Source organism: Xenopus laevis, chromosome 4L (assembly GCF_017654675.1).
Source record: "Xenopus laevis strain J_2021 chromosome 4L, Xenopus_laevis_v10.1, whole genome shotgun sequence".
Taxonomy (NCBI): domain Eukaryota; kingdom Metazoa; phylum Chordata; class Amphibia; order Anura; family Pipidae; genus Xenopus; species Xenopus laevis.
The window spans coordinates 24927501-24947238 of record NC_054377.1 but is presented as its reverse complement, the minus strand read 5'-3'; the positions used below and the strand labels follow the sequence as shown (position 1 = coordinate 24947238).

Here is a 19738-nt window from a genome sequence, read left to right as displayed (position 1 = left end):
CAGTGGCAGACTAGGGAACTTGGGACCCACCAGACACTGACATACACCTACTCCAGGGACCCACCAGACACTGACATACACCTACTCCATGGACCCACCAAACACTGACATACACCTTCTCCAAGGACCCACCAGACACTGACATACACTAGTACTACAGGGACCCACCAGACACTGACATACACCTTCTCCAGGGACCCACCAGACACTGACATACACTAGTACTACAGGGACCCACCAGACACTGACATACACCTTCTCCAGTGACCCACCAGACACTGACATACACTAGTACTACAGACACTGACATACACTAGTACTACAGGGACCCACCAGACACTGACATACACCTTATCCAGGGACCCACCAGACACTGACATACACTAGTACTACAGGGACACACCAGACACTGATATACACCTTCTCCAGGGACCCACCAGACACTGACATACACTAGTACTACAGGGACCCACCATACACTGACATAAACTAGTACTCAAGGGACCGACCAAACGCTGACATACACCTACTCCAGGGACCCACCAAACACTGACATACACTGATACAGCTGATGCCACATAATTGAGCAAGGCCGTCTAAACAAAGTATGGTGCTTAAAGGGTTTCTGTCATGATTTTTATGGTGTAGTTTGCATCACTAAATTACACTATGTACATTATAAGTAATGCATTCTACCATTTTATTCTTAAACCAATAAGTGTGTTTTTTTGTTGTAATATTGGTGTATAGTCAGACATCTTAGGTCACTGTGTCAGATCCTGTGCTATAAGCTATGGTTTTTCCTACTCAATGTACTTTCCTAAGTCCTAGCTCAACTTGGGATTTTCTATTATTTCTCCTGCGTGAGTACTATTCTCATATCTACCAGTAGGTGGAGCATGGAAGAATGGTTTGCTGGGGTATGTGTATTATTTTGTGGCTTACCCTAGTTCCAGATCGGAATTCAAAATAGGCCCTGGCATGTCAAGTACACAGAGGCCCAAACAGCCCCCCACCAGACCAATAAATAGTGACTGTCTATGGCATCTGACAGCAGCCTCTCTGGCATTTACCAGAACCCACAGTTTGCCAGATCAGGCTTAACCCCACATAAAATTTAGTAAATGTGGTGATTTTTCAGTAGGCGGCGTTACCTCCGCCATAATCTGTATGCGCTTATTTCATTTTGGGGTCTCTAAATGCCAGATACTTTTGTGATCCTATGCATACAGGGCATCAAGCTGTTTGGAGAACCCCTGCCATGTCCATGTCTGCACTGATTTTCTTGGCATATCTGTGGTTAATCTGCTCATAATCCATGTTCTGCAGTAATTTTGCTTGCATGGCTGGTGTTAATGGAGCGCTCATTGTCCAGTTTTCTGGAAGTGTCATATTGGCACATCTGGGTAACTATGTCTCAATGGAGTGCCAAAGGGGGAGTGGCCTTAAAACTTTACAGCGCTGTACATTTTTTGGAGCCCGAAGCTTCATTTTGCCTTAAAGGAATTTGTATGGTGTAGTTTTTGTTATTAAATTGGTCTGTGTACAATGTAAATAAGTCATTCTACCATTTCAATTTTTTTTCTTGAACCAGTTATTTTTTTTTTTAGTTAGTTAGTAATATTGGTGTGTAGACAGACATCTCAAGTTGAGCTTTTCAGTAAAGAGCCAGCACTGCACAACAGAACTGCTTTTAGATAAACTATTGTTTCTCCTACTCGGTGTAACTCTGTAACAGTGTAATTGTTGTCATTGTCAGGATTCTGCTAGAGGAGTACTATTAACTGACACATTTTATAAAAAAAAAAAACGTGTTTTCCTGTGATAAGATGCATTTTACACTGCCGGCTTCCGACCACCTTTTTTATAGACACACGTCTGCTCACCCCACCCCTTTTGTGACATTATCGTGGGGCAGGTCTGCGTGGGTCTATAAATGGAAGCCACAAGGGCGCAGGTGGAGAGAGGGAGGGTTTGGGTGTGGGTCGGCGACCCGTCCATCACTACATAGGGGCCGTAAGCAACAAAAGTCTTGTGCTTCTAGCATTCCTATAAGAACATTAGCTGAAAAAGACTGCAACAAAAAATACATTTTAGGAAAAGCAGCACAATGTACAACAATTATAAGCCAAATCAGAGTTTGTTTAATTTCATTAAAAAAAAAGGAAATAAAATCAGTTTTATCAACGGAGTAATGAAATCCGACGCATAAAGTCTTTTTTTTCTATTACATTTTGAATACATCGGTGTTTAAAGGAGATATTCTTGCAAAAATACTGTCAACTACTTTTTTTCTGCGGCAGTGATCATAGAACATTCAGTCAATACCATAGAAACTATTTATTAGAGTGTAAGCTCCATAGAACAGGGCGTTTCGTAAGATGCAGTGGGTTTGAGAGTGACTTAATACAGAAAAGATGCTGCTCTTTATACGCCGTTTCTTCCTCCAGCCAATCTCAACACCATGACCAATGAACAAATGTGTTTTGGTATTTTTGCACCGCCCCTCAGGTCAGCTGATTCCGTTCCCCAGTTTATCATGTGACCTGAGTGGTGACGCGGCGCTCTACGTGATATTGGAAGGGCCGCGTATTGGGAACGCCACATTTGGGGGGTTGCAACGTCACGGTGACGTGTCTTCTCCCGAGTATCAGGATGTGGTTCTGGTCTCGGGACCCGGCCCGTGATTTTCCGTATGACGTCACCGGGGAGCGAGAAGAGTTACCGGGAGGATGGGGGATACAGAAGGGGAAAAAGAAGGTGAGAGTATCTAGTGATCTCAGCGCTGCCATAACACATACAGCTTAGTTACCGGGGGGAATGGCTGCGATATACAGTTACAATATGAAGCTGCTTCTTTTATACCGAATTTGGTTGTCACGGCTTCTCAACTGCTTCTGCTGTGAAACGTGTTTCTTGTCTTATGTAACACATCTGTACACTACAGCCATGCAAAGCTCTCTCTCCCCCCCCTCTCTATATTTATATATATTTATATATTAGTATTACACACTCACAACAGACTGCAGTGATATCCCTGTATATATTGTATGACACATATTATCACAGAAGTGTAGTAATTAGTAATTATGTTCATGTATAGCTTATAGGGATGCACCGAATCCAGGATCTACCCACCCTCTCTCTGTCTGTCTTTCTGTCACTCTCTCTGTCTTTCCCCTCCCTCTCTCTCTCTGTCTCTCACTCTCTGTGTGTGTGTGTCACTCACTCACTCACTCACTCACTCACTCTCTGTCTCACTCATTCTCTCTCTCTCTCTCTCTCTCTCTGTATATGTGTATATATGTATTTATATGGATATGCATTTGTGAATAAAGAATAACACTATTTTCACAAAAAACCTTGGAGTGCGGGTCCATTTATCATGATATATATAGATATAATAAAGCAAATGGACCCGCACTCCTTAGTAATCGTGAAGAAATAGATGTGCTTTATTCATAATGCATTTCCAACGTTTCGGCCCACATTGGAAATGCATTGTGAATGAAGCCCATCTATTTCTTCACGATTACTAAAGGAATGCGGGTCCATTTGCTTTATTATATTGGAAGATATGACCTATGCACCCATTTATGTATTTGAAATCCGGAAAGAGTGCGTTCACCTGTTTGGACATTATATATATATATATATATATATATATATATATATATAGGACCGAAACGTCGGATACTACAGAATGATAATAAAATTACTACGTTTTTAAGGGGAGTGCTGGTCTGAAGATTTTTGATACATAAACAATTACCGTGCACCCCGCCGTTGACAGCAGCTTTGGAGTGCGGATACTCATTGGAAAAAAAAATAAAATATATATATATATATATATATATATATATATATATATATATATATATATATATATATATATATATATATATATATATATATATATATATATATATATATATATATATATATATATATGTTATCCCACAGCACCAGCACTCAGATCAATATATAGCAGGTGGTGCACGATCAAAGTTGCAATAATAGTATAGAGAGGATCAGCACTCACATTGTTGTAGATGAAGAAAATAGCATTTAGTCAAGTGATTTTAAAAAAGTCCCCCGGTTGGGACCTAAACGTCGGATTAAGATGTAAAATCACTTGAATAAATACTATTTTCTTCATCTAAAACGATGTGAGTGCTGATCCTCTCTATACTATATATATATATATATATATATATATATATATATATATATATATATATATATATATATATATATATATATATATATATATATATATATATATATATATTATATATGTGTGTGTATATATGTATATAGTGAATAAAGTACCCCCTCTTATAAAATATAAGGATATTATAAGTTACCGAGGAGTTTCATGACCATATACAGGTCATGGAACTCCGAGGTAACTTCTAATATCCTTATATTTTGCAACTGGGGGTACTTTATTTATTATAATACACAAGTTTCAGTGAGTTATGTGACAGAAATGACATCAGAACTCACCGTTTATAGGGATATAATTTACAAGATATTCATGGCTTTTGTGTATTATATAAAGGTATATCACACACGATTGCAAAAGTAGCTACACTATGAGATGTCCGTGTTTATGTTGTATTAACACACTCAATCACAAATGGAAACATAATAATGATTCAGGCAGAGAATTCCACATCTTCACAGCTCTCACTGTAAAAAACCCCTTCCAAATATTTAGGCGGAACCTCTTTTCTTCTAATCGGAATGGGTGACCTCGTGTCAGCTGGAAAGACCTACTGGTAAATAAACCATTAGAGAGATTATTATATGATCCCCTTATATATTTATACATAGTTATCATATCACGCCTTAAGTGCCTCTTCTCCAGCGTGAACATCCCCAATTTGGCCAGTCTTTCCTCATAGCTAAGATTTCCCATACCTTTTACCAGCTTAGTTGCCCTTCTCTGTACCCTCTTTAATACAGTAATGTCCTGTTTGAGTGATGGAGACCAAAACTGTACGGCATATTCTAGATGGGGCCTTACAAGTGCTCTATACAGTGGAAGAATGACCCCCTCCTCCTGTGAATCAATGCCCCTTTTAATACAACTCAAGACCTTATTTGCCCTTGATGAAAATAAGTGCGCTTACACACAAAACCAGTGTAGAATAAAGAAGTTATTGGATGAGTGCGATTTTCCCAGACCTGTTTATATATTTGTTTCTTTTCTTCTCTGTTGTGCTTCAGACAGTTTTTTCTGTAAGTCTTTTGTTTCCACTACTTGGCTGTTCCACACATCTTTCAAAAAATGAAAGTGAAAAGTTCTTTGGGGCGACTAATCTGCCCGAACTGCCTCCCGCTAGCTAGATTGTAAATTGATGGCGGGGTGGCACTCAGAGTGCTTAGTTTTTTAGCCGGCGGGAGGTAGTTCGGGGAGATTAGTTGCCCCGAAGAAGAGGACATTTGTCAGCGGGTGACTAATCTCCCCGAATCTGAGTGTATTCAGAAACACTACTATTGTCTAAATAAATAAGCTGCTGTGTAGCAACGGGGGCAGCCATTCAAAGGAGAAAAGGCTCAGGTTACACAGCAGATAGGAGATAAGCTCTGTAGAACATAATGGTGTTATCTGTTATCCACTATTTAACCTGTGCCATATAGTCTTTTTTTCAATTTCAGCCATTGCCACACAGCAGCTTGTTTATATGAACTATAGTAGTGTTTCTGAAGCAAACACATCAGTTTTACCAGTGCAGGGCAACACTGCATGATATTTTCATTACTTTAAAACACTTTCATTTTTTGGTGTTCCTGTTCCTTTAATAGTTTAACTTGTACTTCACTATAGACATACACTAAACTATAGATGGGACTGGGCCTGGTGTTGCCACAGTTAGTGACCTCTGGCTATACAGAAACATAATTTAGCCCCTGTAAAGACATATATTAGATTGTAGGTGCTAAGATCAACCTCAGTCCCCCAATAAGGACAAATCCAATAACAGTAAAATGATCCAAAGTTGGTAATGCAAAAGCATAATTTTATATGTGTGATATACACATACATACCACCCAGCATAAGGCCTGAACGTTTCAGAAAAGCAAATAGTCTGGCCAGAGAATTAACCCAGTGTTTTGGCATACAGCCTTTGTGAAAGAACATGTGCTGGCCCGGGTCATTGAAGAAAGGAGAGGGTCAGTATGTGGTACAAAATAAACCTGGACCCATGCAGATTTCGTTTAACAGGACCAGGTATCTGGTAAGCAATTATAATCACTGGGAGGGTGGCATTTAACTTTCATTCTTCTTTAAATTGTCGTTCAAATAGGAAGGTAAGTTCAGTACCATCCAGGTAAACGCAAAACGAATACAATACACTTTTTAGAAATGATCTGAGCAACCTTCCTATTTTATATTTTATCCGTCATGTCATTATGCCTTCTCTATTTTGCATGGGTGCCTAAAGTGCTAAAAGCTCTGAGGTATCAATGCACATCTGCTTCAGAAGGTAAAGCTGAGGGGCTACTTGGCTTTTTAGCCTACCTCCCTACAGTTTAACTGGAAATATGTAAAATGATATAAAGATAAGATATGAGGGTATAGAAGGGTATTACCTTGTGTGAATAATCTGCCATATGATGTCATTAGAATGAACGGAGAGTAGTGGCATCTATTAATGGGTGCAAATGTATTATGTTAAGTATTAAACTTGCTTCTTACAGACTGGTGGAGATCCCGTGTCTGTATTCACTTACGAGATCCGGCCTGGGGCTGAAGAGCAGACGCAAGCAGCAAAAACAGCCTCAAAGAGGATCAAAACCCTGAAACACCCCAATATTTTATCGTATGTAGATGGACTGGAGGTAACTGATTAGGTTAAGATACCAGAAAAATGGGGCAAAAGCCATGAAACACTAAAATCGGGGAAATACAGTACATTACGTATTATATGTTGGTGGGACCACAAAAATGGTGAAAAACTAGGGAAGACTGAAAATCAGGGTTTGTAAAATTGAGATCTCACTGTATTAAGTAAGGTTTCCATAAATATAGATTATATTTATCCTTCAATGGTTACTAATACACTTCTACATATGAATTAAAACTGAATTCCCATGGCTGCTGTATGCCTACAAGCTAATGAAAAAAATCTTCAAATAGTCCACTTTTTTATAGTAGCAGTATAGAGGATGCTTTTGTTGGGCCTGCGGGTTTTATTATTATTATTAACGTATTTATATAGTGCTAACATATTGCGTAGCACTGTAAAGTAAATGTGATTTGTAGTATGAAATGCCTGGTCCTGACTAATTCCCACAATCCTGTGCATGTCGCGTTATTAACAGACCTGTAAAAAGCACAATGGAGTCCAAGCTTTAAATTCTCGTGATTTTCAGGGCTTGTCTTCGTTTTAGCTGAACATTAAGGATTTGACCCAGCCCAGTTGGCCACGTTACAAAATCTAGAATATGTTTTCTTTGCTCTGTAGTTAGGGGGAGAGGGAGTCATGGGTGAGGACAGTGAGAATTTATAGTTTCTTGCAAGTAACTGTCCGTTTTTTCCATGATCCCTTACAAGACCGACAAATGCCTGTACATTGTGACAGAGCCCGTTACACCACTGGAGACGTATGTGAAATTGAGAACTGACAGTGGAGGAGTCAGTGAGCTTGAGATATCGTGGGGGCTTCATCAGATTGTGGTGAGAAGATCTATATGTTTTTCTTATTCACTTTAAGAGGCACATTTATCAAAGGTCAAATTTCAAATTCATGTGAATTTTTTAATGAATAATAAAAATTCAAAAATACTCAAAATTCGATTTGAGGGTTATTTAAAGGAAAACTATACCCCCCTGCAATTAATATTTAAGCAACAGAGTTTATATCTGTTCATATCATATTCTATTTAGTTTATATCATATTAAGTGGAATATTAAAGAATCTTATCAAACTGGTGTATATATTTAAATAAATATTACCCTTTTACATCTCTTGCCTTGAACCACCATTTTGTGATGGTCTGTGTGCTGCCTCAGAGATCACCTGACCAGAAATACTACAACTCTAAATGTAACAGGAAGAAGTGTGGAAGCAAAAGGCAGAACTCTGTTTGTTAATTGGCTCATGTGACCTAACATGTATGTTTTGTTTGTGTGCACCGTGAATCGTATGATCCCAAGGGGCGGCCCTTGTATTTTAAAATGGCAATTTTCTATTTAGGATTACCCAATGGCACATACTACTAAAAAAAGTATATTATTATGAAAAAAATTTTATTTACATGAAGCAGGGTTTTACATATGAGCTGTTTTATGCAATATATTTTTATAGAGACCTACATTGTTCAGGGGGGTTGAATTGAAATCTAAAACTCAAAACGAATATTTAAAACCGAAAACTCGTATCGAATTCGACTAATCTGTAATCAAGGAAGGCTAGTAAGATATTCAAATTGGTCATTGGACCTCTCCCATTAACTTGTACATGAACTCAGCATATTTTAGGTGGCGAATAGTCTAATTCGAATTTTAAAAAGGGCAAGGTTTGCGAAATCTCGAAATGCAAATTACAATTGAATCGAGTTTGAATTATTCACAATTCGAATTGGACAGATTTGAAACAATTCGAAAATTCTAATTAAGATTTTCAATTCGACCCTTAATAAATGTGCCCCTTAATGTTATTTAACTCCTTCCCTCTGTCCTAACCCTTTTTCCTGACATTCCCCTCCTCTGTAGAAAGCTCTGAGTTTCCTGGTGAATGATGGTAACCTTATTCACAATAATGTCTGTATGTCGGCGGTGTTTGTGGATCGAGCAGGCGAATGGAAGTTGGGGGGCCTGGATTACATGTACACAGCAGGAGCTGAAAACACTGCACCTCGAAAGGGCGTTGAAATGGAGAAATACAACCCCCCAGAAAAGACAGACCGTAGCAAAACATCCAAGGAGAAGTGGTAAGAACAGTCGAGAGTCTAGACCTTTGCCGCATACATTCAGTATTGTCTTTGCTTTGTGCACATACTCTTCCCTTAATGGGGTAGTTTACCTCTAAGTTAACTTTTAGTATGTTGTAGAATGGCCAATTTCTAGCAACTTTTTCAATGGTTTTCTTTCTTTTTTTTTTTTTTTTTTTTTAATTATTTGCCTTGTTTTTCTGATCCTTTCCATCTTTTAAATGTGGATCACTGACCCCATCTAAAAAACAAATGCTCTGCAAGGCTACAAATGTATTGTTATTGCTACTTTGTATTACTCCTCTTTCTATGCTGACCCTCTCCTATTCATATTCCAGTCTCTTATTCAAATCAGTGCATAGTTGCTAGGGTAATGTGGACCCTAGCAACCAGATTGCTGAAATTGCAAACTGGAGAGCTGCTGAATGAAAAGCTTAATAACTCAAAAACCACAAATAATTATGAATAAAAACCACTATCTACATCATACTCAAAGGTGAACAACCCTTTTAACCTCAACCTCTAATAAGCCATTTCTGTGTAACAGGTCAGCTGACATGTGGTGCCTTGGCTGCTTGATATGGGAGGTGTTTAATGGGCCACTTCCTCGCCCAACTGCTCTTCGGTCCCTGGGAAAGGTATTACTCTTCTAAATGACAATTTAACCTTGACTACAATACATTAGGGCTATTAGACTCCCTTTAATGATACATAATGTAATGATACATTATTGGGTGTCTGATACACTTGCATTATATCATAGTAACATAGTAAGTAAGGTTGAAAAAAGACACATGTCCATCGAGTTCAACCTTTTTTTTTTTTTTTTTTTTTATTAACTACCTATCTGCCAGTTGATCCAGAGGAAGGCAAAAAACCCATCTGAAGCCTCTCCAATTTGCCTTAGAGGGGGAAAAATTCCTTCCTGACTCCAAAATGGCAATCGGACTAGTCCCTGGATCAACTTGTACTATGAGCTATTTCCCATAACCCTGTATTCCCTTACTTGCTAAAAAGCCATCCAACCCCTTCTTAAAGCTATCTAATGTATCAGCCAGTACAACTGATTCAGGGAGAGAATTCCACATCTTCACAGCTCTCACTGTAAAAAACCCCTTCCGAATATTTAGGCGGAACCTCTTTTCTTCTAATCGGAATGGGTGACCTCATGTCAGCTGGAAAGACCTACTGGTAAATAAAGCATTAGAGAGATTATTATATGATCCCCTTATATATTTATACATAGTCATCATATCACCCCTTAAGCGCCTCTTCTCCAGCGTGAACATCTCCAATTTGGCCAGTCTTTCCTCATAGCTAAGATTTTCAATACCTTTTACCAGCTTAGTTGCCCTTCTCTGTACTCTCTCTAATACAATAATGTCCTGTTTGAGTGATGGAGACCAAAACTGTACGGCATATTCTAGATGGGGCCTTACAAGTGCTCTATACAGTGGAAGAATGACCCCCTCCTCCCTTGACTCTATGCCCCTTTCAATACAGCTCAAGACCTTATTTGCCCTTGATGCTGACCCCTTAAATGTATTGCTCATGATATAAGAATGCACTGATCCCATGGTAGGACCGATCCATTCACTTCTCATGGGTTTATGTCAAACTGAATATGCCCCAAGGGTTGTTTTATGCCCCATCCAGCCCATGGGTTATGTAGATCAACAGCAAATTGATGAACCACAGAAACGGAAATATGCTGCAATAAACTGACAGATGCAATGTTTGACTACATGTTTCAGGCACAATATCCCTTTTCAAGTAATAGCACAAAAATAAGCACATTACCCTTTAAAGTCAGCACCATAGCCCACCCATACTGCAATTTGATTAAAATAATCTGGCCAAAGAAGGGGTTACTAATCTGAGCCTCACCCACTTACCGAACGTGGTACTTTCTGCCCAGGAACTCCACTATAGGGGCTGTCATTGGAAACTGGTATGAAATGTGTTCTAATTGCACCACCAAAACATAACCAACCTGTTAACATTACCATTGGTGTCAACTTACAGCTGTAGTAATTCATATTATTCCAGACCTGTAATTAGATGGTGTTGTATGATTAACTGAACTCTGTGTAATCGAATCTGAAAAACAAACACATATTTTCTCTCTCACACTCTACACTACACTACATTACATTACACTCCACTACATTACACTATAAGAGAGAGACCCAAAATGCTCATGGAATAGCTATTGATATATATGCACAAGACTGTTCCCCTTGACATAATAAATCACAGGCGCTTTATTGCTTTATAAATTGCTGTTTATGGGATTTTCCATGTATGGATTAAAGACTGTGTTGTGTAGCTCAATGTGTGTTTTTTTTACATTAGATTGCTAAATCACTGGTGCCTCATTACTGCGAGCTGGTTGGAGCAAACCCCAAAATCCGTCCCAATCCTTCACGATTCCTTCAGAATTGCCGATCTCCAGGGGGATTCTTTTGCAACAGTTTTGTGGAGACCAACCTTTTCCTGGAGGAAATACAGGTCAGATTCTGTTTTCTTCTCTGAATGCTCTCTCATTATCTTTGTTTATATCCCAATCTGTCACCCTTTCTATCCATTCAAGTTATTCAAGTCCATTTTATTTGCCCTCCTCAGTATAATGTTTAAGTTAATTCTTTAACCTTTTATGTTGATTTTTGTTTTTTTGTTTTTTTTTTTTTTTTTTTTAGCATTTGTCTATAATTTACTTTAAAAATTATTTTGTTTTGGTTCCTCTCATCTCATGTTTTCCAGATGTGCAGACTGCAGTTTCTGCCCCTCTAAGAATGTTTACATTTAAAGGGCAACTCCACCCAAAACTGATTTTTGCATACTGAAAGAAAATGTAAATCTAATAAACTTTTTCTTATTTCCTGGGGGGAGGTGGGGGTACAGAAACCTTGGGATTAAGCTGACCGCAACAAGACTTCATCTTCTCCCTTTTCTATATGTTCTATTAGTTTGTTTTTCAGGGTCTTCAATTGCGTAGGCAGGGGCTTTGGCCTATAGTGAGACCCTGAACAATAGCTCCATCTATCAGCAAATAACTCTTACATGGAGGTGCAACTGGAGCAAGGTTTATTGCTGCTTTCAAACCCCTCCTCTGCGGAGATCAGCTAAACTTGCCTTACAAGCAGAGCATACAGCTGCAACTTGCCCTATGTCTTCTCTAAGCGGAATCAAAATCTGGCCAGAGCCAGCAAATCATGCCCTTTTTGGTGTCTTAAAAGAGAACTAAACCATAAAAATTAATATGGTTAAAAATGTCATATTTTACATACTGAACTTATTGCACCAGCCTAAAGTTTCAGCTTGTCAATTTCAGCAATGATCCAGGACTTCAAACTTGTCACAGGGGGTCACCATCTTGGAAAGTGTCTGTGACACTCACATGCTCAGTGGGCTCTGAGCAGCTGTTGAGAAGCTAAGCTTAGGGGTCATCACTAATTATCCAGCAGAAAATGAGGTTGGCTGGTAATATAAGCTGATGCTACAGGGCTGATTATTCAATTCTGGTGCTAGTTTTACTGGTTTCTGTGCTGCCATGTAGTAATTATCTGTATTAATTACTAATCAGCCTAATATTGTGACATTTATATTCTGGATATACAGTATAATGTGAGTTGGTCCCTTAGTTTAGTAAATTATAGCAGCACAGAGCATGTGCAGTGAATCGGGAGAAAAGAAGATGGGGAGCTACTGGGGCATCTTTGGAGACACAGATCTTTGCTGCTAAAGAGATGTGGTTGCCTTGGGCTGGTACAGAAGCACAAAACATAATGTACAACATTTCCAGCTACTTCTTTAGTTAAGCTTTACTTCTCCTTTTTAAGGGAATCTTGTGAATTGTAGTAGTGGCTGTGCACCTTGGCAGGCAGGCATTTTAGTGGTAAAAATAAATAATATAAATAAATAAAAACAATAGATACAAATGAATCACTTTTTGAATATGAAAACGTCTTCGTTTTGGGAAGGTGACCTGCCCATTTCAATTCTTGTTCTTGTTTCTTTAGATCAAAGACCCAGCGGAAAAGCAGACATTTTTTGAACAGCTCAGTGAAAACTTAGACTCCTTTCCTGAAGATTTTTGCCGACATAAAATCCTCCCTCAGCTGCTGACAGCCTTTGAATTTGGCAGCGCAGGCGCTGTTGTTTTACCCCCGCTATTCAAGGTGAGTTTGGTTCTCAGCAGGTAGTATGTGCCTGGAAAGGGTTACATTCCAGTTAGAGCCCCGGGATTGTGACATTTAAAAAATTAAAGGAAACATTCACCTTCAGCTTTTAGACATGGCACAGAATGCTTTCCTTCCAAGCTTGCCATTGTGGGTGAGGATTTGTAGTGATTTTTCACTACCCTTTGAGCCCAGGGATCACAGCCATTGACATGCCATTGCCTTTAATATTCATTATAGTTGTTGGGAATACTGACAACTGGATTGTATTTATGTTGTAGGGTAAGGAAAGGGCAGAATATAAAAGGGGTATACATTATTAAAAATATCCACTAAAGAAAGTTGCTTCAGTTTAGTGTATCTACACTCTATTATAAGTTATTTTTTAAAGGGATACTTCCATGGAAAAACATTTTTTTTCAAACCACCTCAGTTAACAGTGCTGCTCCAGCAGACTTCTGAACTGAAATCCTTTTTCAAATAAGCAAACAGGATTTGTAATATTTGATTTTGAAATCTGACATGGGGCTAGCCATATTGTCACTTTCCCAGGTGTCCCCAGTCATGTGACTTGTGCTCTGATAAACTTGCTTTAGGGAGATAGCACACGGGCAGATTCGGGGAGATTTAGTCGCCTGGCAACTAATCGCCTCTTCTGCGGGGCAACAATTGTCCCGAACTGCCTTCCCCGTGCCTGCAGCATGCTATAATGACCAAATGCTAGCACCAATGCACTCGCGGCACTTCGATTTCCGATGTTGCCCGAAGGTGCCTCAGGCGAAAACTGCAGACGACCTCGGAAATTGAAGCTAGCATTTTGTCATTATAGCAGGCGGCAAACACGGCAAAGGCAGTACAGGGAGATTGTCGCTCCGCAGAAGAGGCGATTAGTTGCCAGGCCACTAAATCTCCCGAATCTGCCCGTGTGCTTTGAGGCCTTACTGTTGCAATGCAAGTTGGAGTGATATCACCTCCCTCCCTAACCCCCCCCCCAAGCAGCCCATCAGCAGAACAATGGGAAGGTAACCAGATAACCGCTACCTGACACAAATGATCAGCTGACTGGTAGATCTAAGAACAGCACTCCATAGTAAAAATCCAGGTCCCACTGTGACACATTGTGACACAGTTACATTGAGTAGGAGAAACAACAGCCTGCAAGAAAGCTTCTCCATAGTGCAGCACTAGCTCTTTCTGAACGCACATGACCAGGCAAAATGACCTGAGATGGCTGCCTATAAATATTACAACTACAAAAAAATACACTTGTTGGGGTAGAAATTCAATTTTATATGGTAGAGTGAATTATTTGCAGTGTAAACAGTGTAATTTGGAAATAAAAACGACACCATAAAAATCATGACAGAATCCCTTTAAAGTGCACTTCTGCTTTAAGGTGTGGTTGCTTGAACTAGATATTTATGCTATGACTAAATAGGCACCGTAGTCTAATGTGACGTGGCATTACTGTGTTTGAGCATACGTATGAAGTATTTGCTAAGGATAGAATTCTACCAGCACTTGTAATTAAAATGCAGAGCTGGCTGACCCACTCCCTGACAAAGCTTTAATTTCATATTGTATTGTTTGCCATACTGCAGAATGTGCCCAGAGCATAGCACAGCAACAGTTGAACATTTCATTTGTTTTTATAGATTGGAAAATTTCTGAATGCTGATGAATACCAACAAAAAATCATTCCAGTTGTAGTTAAAATGTTTTCTTCTACTGACCGTGCCATGAGGATACGACTACTGCAGCAGGTGTGTGCCAACCTCCTTCCACTGCTTCATTGTGCTTTGTAACCTTGTTACAGTGAAACCTGTACCCGTGCCTATGTGTTTCTGTACAATCTAATATCAAGCACCTAAAGGGAATATATATACAGATATGGGACTTGTTATCCAGAATGCTTGGGACCTGGAGCTTTCCGGATAACGGATCTTCATACCTTAAGTCTGCTAGAAAATCATGTAAACGTTAAATAAACCCAATAGGCTGGTTTTGCTTCCAATAAGGATTAATTACATCTTAGTTGGGATAAAGTGGAAGCTACTGTTTTAATATTACAGAGAAAAAGGAAATCATTTTAAAAAATGTAGATTTGGATAAAATGGAGTCTATGTGAGACAGCCTGTCTCACTTCTGAGCTTTCTGGATAACGGATCCCATACCTGTACTGTATTTGAGGACAAACCTTGATTCAACAACCCTTTAGTTCATGCATAGGTTACGGATATAAGCATACATTACTGTATTTAGGTATAATCTAATTGACCTTATAGCTAATGTCCTGCAGGAGTGCCAGTTCAACAGCTTTGAAATCAAAAAATTCAAATATGTTAGACTTGTTTCATTTTTCTGTGTCATAATAAAACAGTACTTTGTACTTGATCCCAACTAAGATATAATCAATCCTTATTGGGAGCAAAACAATCTTATTTCGTTTATTTAAAGGAGAAATAAACCCTAAAAATGAATGTGGCTAAAAATATAATATACTGAACTTATTGCACCAGCCTACGGTTTCAACTTCTCAAAAACAGCAATGACCCAGGACTTGTCACAGGGGGTCACCATCTTGGAAAGTGTCTGTGACACTCACATGCTCAGTGGGCTCTGAGCAGCTGTTGAGAAGCTAAGCTTAGGGGTTGTCACAAATTATCCAGCAGAAAATGAGGTTGGTCTGTAATATAAGCTGATGCTACAGGGCTGATTATTATATTCTGATTCTAGTTACACTGGTTTCTGTGCTGCCATGTAGTAATTATCTGTATTAATTAATAATCAACCTTATATTGTGACATTTCTATTCTATGTGTACTGTATATTGTGTGCCGGTCCCTAAGCTCAGTAAGTGACAGCAGCACAGAGAATGTGCAGTGAATCGGCAGAAAAGAAGATGGGGAGCTACTGGGGCATCTTTGGAGACAAAGATCTTTACTGCTAAAGGGCTGTGTTTGCCTTGCGCTGGTACAGGAGCCCAAAACATAATGTACAACATTTCCTACTTCTTTAGTTCTCCTTTAATGAATAAAGGATTTTTAGTAGACTTGAGGTACTGTGATCCAAATTACAGAATTATCCCTTAGACGGAAAACCCCAAGTGCTGAGCGTTTTGGATAACAGGTCCCTTACCTTTAGAAGGTATTCGGCTCTCTTCATTGTACAGCATAGGTAGTTACATTGTAAGTTAGGGTGAGAAAAGACTACGCCCATCAAGTTCAACCTTTTATGTCTATATATAACCTATATGCCTATAAAATGTGATGATTCTTCCAGCTGAAGGCACTTGAAAAGAAATGAATAAATACGTCTTCCTGCTTCTCCCTTTCCCGTATAGTGGGCCAGCATTTGCTTGCGTGCGTAATTATAACAAAAATGCTGAAATGCACACAATGCAGTCTCTGGAGTCCTTGGACTAATTGGAAGACAATTAGAAGAAAAACATCCTTCCCTCAGGCCTCCATTTTAACAGCCTTTGTGTGTTTTCAGTATGTTTTTTATGGTTACGTTTGTCCTTTTTTTTATAAACTATCTTACCATACAGTAGTAACACACATTGCAAAGACAACTGCAACAGAGAACAGAAAATGTTAGCCTTGCAAATCCAAGGGCATCTCTACTGCATATGCACTGGGATAGTAAATACATAAGGTACATGGAATGTCTTTTACACTGTAGGCCATAGAGAGCAGGATTATCTTTATCTACCGGAGCACATGGGTGCTTTGTATCAGACTGGGGAAAATTAATGGAAAAAGACATGTTCAAACTACTTTTTTTCTGAACTAGACAATGAAGGCTTCCTTTCTTTTAATAAAATCAAATCAACTTATTTACGTATAGTATTGGTTGATAGAAGAGACTAAAGGGGTCATTCTTCCCCCGGGGGGGGGGGGTGCAAGAGCACTAGGATGCCCCTTAGTGCTCATTCTAGGAGCATGTGTCCCCCTTAAAGGAATAATAACATCAAAAAGTGTTTTAAAGTAATACAAATATAATGCAGTTTTGCCCTGCACTGGTAAAACTGGTGTGTTTGCTTCAGAAACACTACTATTGTTTATATAAATAAGCTGCTGTGTAGCAATGGGGGCAGCCATTCAAAGGAGAAAAGGCTCAGGTTACACAGCAGATAGCAGATAAACTCTGTAAAACATAATGTTATCTGTTATCCACTATTACTCTCTCATCTCAGGGGGACACAGGCACTGGAGGGTTAACTTCACCTTCCGGGAGGAAAGGACACTAAAAACAAGAACTTTGACAGCCCTCCCTGGGGCCAGCCCGCCTATCCCAGCAGGCCACACCCCCACCAGGAGGCTGTCACACCCCAGTTTTTTTAGTGTCCTCATGGGAGGAGGACACTCTCCCCTCAGGGGAGATTTTTCTTTTGATTTTTTATTTATTATTTAATTTTTTATTATTATTATTTATTTATTTCCTTTTAGGTAATTCCCGGGCAGGAATTCCGGTTCAGCCCCGGTTGATTCAGGGCATTTTGTTGATGGGGCAGGAGCTACTGCTCTGTCCCCTGAGCCCTTGTGCACCGTGAGACAGGAGCTGCGGCTCAGTTCTCCTGGTTGGGGTGCCAGCGGCTGGCTCTGCTCTTCCGCACCCCCAACCCAGTAGTGGTTCTCCACTTTTGGCTCCGACCACGCTACTCCCTTACCCAGGGAGCGGAGCGGCAGCTTTCCTTCCAGAGGCATTTTTTGCGGCTTCGCGCCGCTCACAGGTGACGTCATCGCGCATGCGCGCGCACGCGCGCGCACTTCCTTCTCTTTGCGCCGTTTTTCCTTTTTGCTGGGCGCAGTCTTGCAGCGCCTCTCCTGGATCACCAGTCTGCCACAGGCTCTCCAGACCGCACAGGGCTCCATCCTCCTACACAGGCATTGGCAGGCTAACTTCCTCTTCCAGAGGCAGAGTCCTTACAGGCACAGATTTTCAGCGTTCAGGCTGCATCTCACAAGGACGGCTGACACCCTCTTTCAGGCCTGTATCATACCTTACCTAATTAGACCCTTGGGCTACCTTTTCTAGTTAGGTATATATATATATATATATATATATATTATATATATATATATATATATATATATTTTTGTATTCCATACACATACTTAGGGACTATGGCAGATCCCACCAGGGAGGGTCCTAAGCTGCGTTCTACGCAATCTACTGCCAAGGTTCCTTCCGTGCCTAAGGTCTCCTTTCTAGCATGTTCCAATTGTCGCTCCAGACTTCCTCTGGGTCACCCTGAGCCTACATGTACAGCATGTTCGCAGCCTTCCCATGCCCCGGCTTCCACGGACAGCCACGGCGCATCGGCTGCAGTACCTGAACCTCCGTGGGCTAAAAATTTAGCGGATTCTATTTCTTCCCTTCAGGGACTTGCACGGCTCCCCGAGTCTTTAGACAAGTTCCTTGCCCAGCTGGCTTCCCAACCTCCCTCTGGGATATCCGGGAAACGTAAGGTCTCTGACACAGTCTTACTTCCGAACTCCGACGAGGAGTCGGAACTGGCAGAGGATGGCCAAATTTCTGACAGGGACTCTGACGAGGATTCCCATCGGGAACCTGAGATTCCTCCAGCCATCTCAGACATAGACAGCTTGATTGAGTCTGTTCTCGAGACTCTTAACGTGTCTCCACCTGTCTCAGCCGATCCTTCCACTGATCTCTTTAAGAGACAGAAAAAGACGGCTAAGTTGTTCCCTTCACATGACCAACTTTTTTCTGTAGTCAAGGATGAGTGGGCCTCTCCAGAACGCAAAATCAATCTTTCCCGTCGCTTCGCCCTTCTCTATCCTTTTCCCAAGGACGACACTGATCTTTGGTGCCTCTCTCCTACAGTCGATCCACCTATCTCCCGTCTAGCCAAGTCCACCACCATTCCAGTTCCCGACGCGGCTGGATTCAAGGATCCTATTGACAAGAGGCTGGAGGGATTCTGCAAATCCATATTTTTCGCCTCAGGTGCAGCCCTCAGACCGACCTTCGCTACCGCTTGGGTCAGTCGCGCTTCAGAGGTCTGGGCCGATCAGCTCTGTCAGGCTGTTATAGATGGTTCTGACCAAGCTTCTATTTTACAGCTGGCGGAACAACTCAAGGAGGCTTCCCAGTTCCTCTGCCAGGCATCCTTGGACTCGGCGAAGATGATTGCCAGGGCTTCCGCCACTTCCATAGCGGCCAGACGTTTCCTCTGGCTCAAACATTGGTCGGCGGACTTGACATCCAAGAAGTCACTTGTCTCTATTCCCTTCGCAGGCAAGGTTCTATTTGGCACTGAGCTAGATAAAATCATCAGCCAGGCTACAGGGGGCAAAAGTACCCTCCTTCCACAGAACAAGCCTAAGCAGCAGTCGGCAAATCGCCGTTTCTCTCGATTTCGTTCCTTTCGCTCCAAACAAGCTAAGACTCCAACCACAGAAAGGAGCGCCCCTTCCTTTAGGGGAAAGTGGAAGAGACCTGCCTGGTCCGCTGGCAGACAGACTCAGAAACCTTCTGCCGACAAAGCATCCTCTTCCTGAAGGTTTGACCACCTCCCGAATCGAGAGGGTGGGAGGGCGTCTCCTCTCTTTTCGGCAGGTCTGGTCTCACTCCTTCGTAGA

General features: G+C 40.7%; 1 protein-coding gene across 1 annotated transcript in view; it reads left to right on the top strand.

Moving 5' to 3' along the window:
- The first annotated feature begins 2635 nt into the window (after positions 1-2635).
- scyl1.L (SCY1-like, kinase-like 1 L homeolog) overlaps positions 2636-19738 on the top strand; it is a 30651-nt gene continuing 13548 nt past the window's right edge. The window contains 8 exon segments of the mRNA NM_001091835.1: positions 2636-2760; positions 6712-6852; positions 7568-7690; positions 8729-8946; positions 9494-9584; positions 11302-11457; positions 12969-13127; positions 14783-14890. Of these exon segments, the coding sequence (NP_001085304.1) occupies positions 2656-2760; positions 6712-6852; positions 7568-7690; positions 8729-8946; positions 9494-9584; positions 11302-11457; positions 12969-13127; positions 14783-14890 (1101 nt within the window). The 5' untranslated portion in view covers positions 2636-2655.